Genomic DNA, 4,573 nt, shown 5'->3' with positions numbered 1-4,573 from the left:
ACACTGCGCCATCCAACGGTTTTAGGATAGACTCCATATTTGAGGAGGGGGCTCCTTTCAAAAAGTGGGTGTCTGGACATGCAAAGATGCTTATAAGTCAGAAACTGTTCAAAATAGAAGCTTCAAATTTCTTTTGTTGTTTGGCTCTGATGAAGCTCTATCCATCAGGCTCAACAATCAGTGCCCCCCACCCCCCACCCCCCAATTTACCTGAAAAAGGGGTGTCTGGACAAAGAAAAATGGTTATAACTCAGAAACTGTTCAACATAGAAGCTTCAGTTTATATTTTATTTAGTCAGTCATACAGGCAGTACTTTTCAGTGTTTATAAGAGGAGGCGCTAAAACACTATTTCTATGAAAGAAATGCCACGTAGAGCTCATTTATTGTTTGTTACTGATGCTGTAGCAATGAGACAATGAATTTGATGTTTTGTGTTCAAAGTTAAACACAAAGTGGCAAAGTTTATTACAACTGACCCTTTAAGAGCCATGATTCTCATGACATCCCTGATTTAAGCAGAACACTTCAGGCCTAAGAGGTGAACACAGTGAAATGTCCCTTATAGTAATGAACAACTCCACACCTACACACACACCTACAAGGGGAAAAAAAATCAGGCACATTTTACCTGGGAACTCAGCCAAAGTTGTCCATAACAGATCTTTGTAGTCATCTGATGTTAAATATTTACATTCAAGGTTGCACCTTGGCTCAATCTTGGCCCCTTGGGAAACTGTAAGAAAGAAACTTTTTTTTGAGGTTTTCCTCAAATTTCGGACAAAGTTTCTGAAAGGAAAAAGGTTACACACCACCACATGAATCTCCTGCTTGGAATAGCTCCGTTGTCAACAGGACAATCCCATAGTAGGAGAAGGCATTCGTAAACCTTTAGATAAAATCAGGAATAAACTTTATTTAGATGTCTTTCGTTTCCCATATAAAGAATAACAAACCAGGATGTGTGAATTATATGTTCTGTCACTTCATCCAAATAAAAAGATAAGATGACACTCCCAAAGATAATTGCTTTGCTCAACAGATACATCTTAAATAAACAATTCTGTTTGATTTAATACTATAATAAAGAACCTGGGTGAGGAAAGGTGTGCTAAACTAACCATATAAACCACAGAAGAAGTGTAGTTGTCCGGTACTGAGGAGTGAAGAGATCTTTGACCCGTCCACGGACATGCTGTGACATATGAACACCAAGAAGACGTGTGTAAATATAAATGATGAAAATTTTTTGTCTCATTCAGAGCTAATTTAACGCCACCTGTTTATATTCAGTCAGAGTTCCCCGAGGCATCGTCTTGCCGTTCTCTGCAGCGATGCGTGTTAATGTTGCCATGGCCTTTTCCCTCCGTCCRGACAGCACGTCGAAACGTGGACTTTCAGGCAGCCACTGTGTCAAACACAAACACGGAGCTGAGAGCTGCTGTTTTCACTGCAGGCATCTTTTTTTAAAGTGCCCTAAACAGACTCACAAAGCAGAAACAAACAAATATTCCGACTGGTATGGCAGACAGGCCAAGCAGCCACCTCCAGCCCAGAGTGGGCATAATCCACAGGGCCAGGAGGACCTCGAACACAGCACCGATTGCCCAGAAAGCCTGGGAAAAAACAAAAACAAAAAACAAACAAACATAAAATCAGGATGGATTTCTGTGTAGCACTTCAACTAAAATACAGCTTTCATTATCAACATCAAATTACCGCAATCAGCATAATGCAGAAGCCCCTCGATTTCACTGGCAGGAACTCGGAGTACAGCGTCACTCTAAAAACACGGTGGATATTTATAAGATAAGGTAAGATAGACCTTTATTGTCATTGTACAGAGCACAATGAAATTACAGTTCAGAATACCCATTCACAAGAAGACAGAACATTTATCGTTTATAACAAACACTCTCTTCTAGTCATTGAAGAATTGCAGATTTATCTCACTGTATAGAAATAAAACAAGTACACTTACGACTGAGGGGCTCCTCCGATGCCAAAACCTACAAAGCCCCGAAGAACTAAAAGCCACCCGTAGACTGGACTGAAGGCACTCAGCAGGCCGTAGTACAGAATCCAGCACATACAAAGTGTCAAACCCTTTAAACACATGCATATACATAAACACACCAGGTGATACCATTAAATCTTTGAAAAAAAAAACAAACAAAAAAAACTTGGCATACTGTTTTTCTGCCATGGTAATGGTAATGGTAATTGGGGATGGGTACAACCCAGGTGAGCGGGGGCCTCATAAGTGGGCCCATTGCTCTCCCCAAAAGATACTGGGCTTTAATCAAACCTTTTTGTCCCTCGGATGAAGGACACCAGGTTAGAAACCCTCAGTGTTCTAAGCTTCTCGGGATCCATAAAGGGGTCTCCAAGAATTCTTTCCCTTAGACTACTCAGAGCCAAGCATTGGCCTAAGTAGTGCAAAGAGGTCTCTGATTCAATGTCGCAGGCATCACACAGACCATTGTCTTGGATTCCCATCACCATTTTATGGCGGTTGAGCAGGTTGTGCCCAGTTAGGACTCCAATCAGTGTACTTAAAGTATTCATTGTCAAGGCAAGAAGGGATTTTCCAAATCCATGATTTGGGTTGTTTATCAGTTCCCGTGCCTGTCTACAATCCGTCAYCTCCCTCCATCGGATTGAGTGTTGACGTCTGATCCATGCCTGTAGGGCAGTCCTGCAGATTGTTGTTGAAACGCCCATAACAGGCTCTGGTCCTTTAACGTGGGCCTGACTGCCAGCTCTTGCAAGGTAGTCAGCTCTCTCGTTACCATAAATGCCAGTATGTCCTGGTACCCATTTAACAGTAACACTATTATCTCTCCCCAGTTGGTTGACTGCTTCGGCACACTCCCAAGTCAGTAGTGACATGAACTGCGGCCCTTGGAGAGCTTTAATAGCAGCTTGYCTATCTGTCAGGATGAATATTTCCTTCTGCATACACTGAAGTTCTTTGAGAGATGCCGCACACTGATGGATTGCATATATCTCAGCTTGAGATACCTTTACAAAACCGCCTAGTGGGCAACTATACTCTCTCTTGCTATGGTTGTGCAGAATCAGCACCCCTGCACCTGCTGACACCTTTATAAGGGATCCGTCTGTAAAGCAGTAGAAATAATTTGGAGACAGGTCCACCATAGAGAAATTACTCCAGGCTGACCTATCTTCAATCTCCTTGGTTCAAAATTGTGTTTTTTGACCATTCTGTCTCCAGGGCCTGCAGTTACTGTAACAGCAGTAACTGCCCAGTCCCAGATTCTGGTATGCTGTGAGTCAGGTAGGCTTTTCCACCTGCCAGACTGATGTAACCTCACCGCGCTGGATGCAGCCTCCCCTAAGATGTGTAGATCCAGTGGAGTCAGGTCCAGTAGGACTTCAAGGGCTGCTGTGGGTGTAGTTCTAATTGTACCTGTGATGCTTAGGCAGGCCACACGTTGCACATGGGTGAGCATCACTCTTGCCACCCCAACCTGAACCCGAACCCACCACACTAAAGCTGCATAGCATAGTATGGAGCGGACTACAGAAACAAAAACAAAACAAAAAAAAAACTTGGCATACTGTTTTTCTGCCATACTTGTCGGACACGTTTCCCCACATAGGCGAGCCGATACCCATCCCGATAAACACAACCTGATTAAAAAAAAGAAAGAAACATGTAAACACAGTAAACTAATAAGTTCATACAAAAGCAGCCTAATGGTTTTTACGGATGTTATGAGGGCCACTTGGTAGCCTGGTAGCCTCCACTCGCAGTGCAGCTGGGGTCCCAGGATGCTGAGGATCATCATCTCCATGGCATCCCCGACCTGAACCACAGCCATGAACGACACGTGTAACTTTAGGAGGACGTCCAAGAAATGCAGTTTCTGGGTTTTGTTTTGAGGTTTTTACCCATGCCAGTCCAGTGACAAGAGAAATTTTCCACTGAAAGATCCCAAAACCGATGGCCTCCAGCGCATCGTCTACAGTGAAGGTTTCTGAAAACAGGGTAAACTGGGTCACTGCTGGATCATTATTTACAAATACAATGATGCTGACTAAATAAGAAATACCACAAGTGTACAAACCTTGATTTGTAACAGTTTCGTAGCTGTTTGCGGACTGGTTGCCCTCTGACTGGTTGCCCTCTGACTGATTTACTGCTGAGGCTACAGTGCAAATCTCTGTTTCTGAGACCTGGTCCTCATCAGTCTGACCCACAAAACCTCCCTCATCCCTACATGTCAGCAGACAGGAAGCAGAATTATTGATTAGAACACGTCACATAAATGTAATAGGTCTAATTTAGGTCACAGGTTAGCATTAGCTGTCTCACACAGATTCACATTCTTTCACTCAGAGGTATATCATCTTTCTGCATCATGTTTCATGACAAACAATACTCCACATTAAAACAAATTTAAGTAGTTTCAGTTGTTTTTACCCCGGTTTTGGATCCTTCCAGCGTTTATAGGTGATCTTAGAAGGTCTGGTCCAGTTGTCCATTTCAGAAGCCGGTGGTGACAGCAGAGAGTTGGACAGAAACAGAAAACAAACCGGGTCAGCTG

At 43.2% G+C, this 4,573-nt stretch overlaps 1 protein-coding gene across 1 annotated transcript; it reads right to left on the bottom strand.

Moving 5' to 3' along the window:
- Nucleotides 1–630: 630 nt before the first annotated feature.
- Nucleotides 631–4,573, bottom strand: LOC106514466 (synaptic vesicle 2-related protein; the record flags this gene model as incomplete). The annotated part of the gene is given in 12 exon segments (XM_014003748.1): nucleotides 631–735; nucleotides 812–888; nucleotides 1,121–1,194; nucleotides 1,279–1,407; nucleotides 1,490–1,615; nucleotides 1,719–1,782; nucleotides 1,981–2,105; nucleotides 3,585–3,656; nucleotides 3,734–3,832; nucleotides 3,918–4,003; nucleotides 4,094–4,242; nucleotides 4,450–4,573. Coding segments are annotated over 12 exon segments (1,168 nt in total), but the record flags the coding sequence as incomplete, so codon positions are not given.

The sequence above is a fragment of the Austrofundulus limnaeus genome, unplaced genomic scaffold (assembly GCF_001266775.1).
Source record: "Austrofundulus limnaeus strain Quisiro unplaced genomic scaffold, Austrofundulus_limnaeus-1.0 Scaffold20, whole genome shotgun sequence".
NCBI lineage: Eukaryota > Metazoa > Chordata > Actinopteri > Cyprinodontiformes > Rivulidae > Austrofundulus > Austrofundulus limnaeus.
This window is presented reverse-complemented; position numbering and strand designations above follow the sequence as displayed.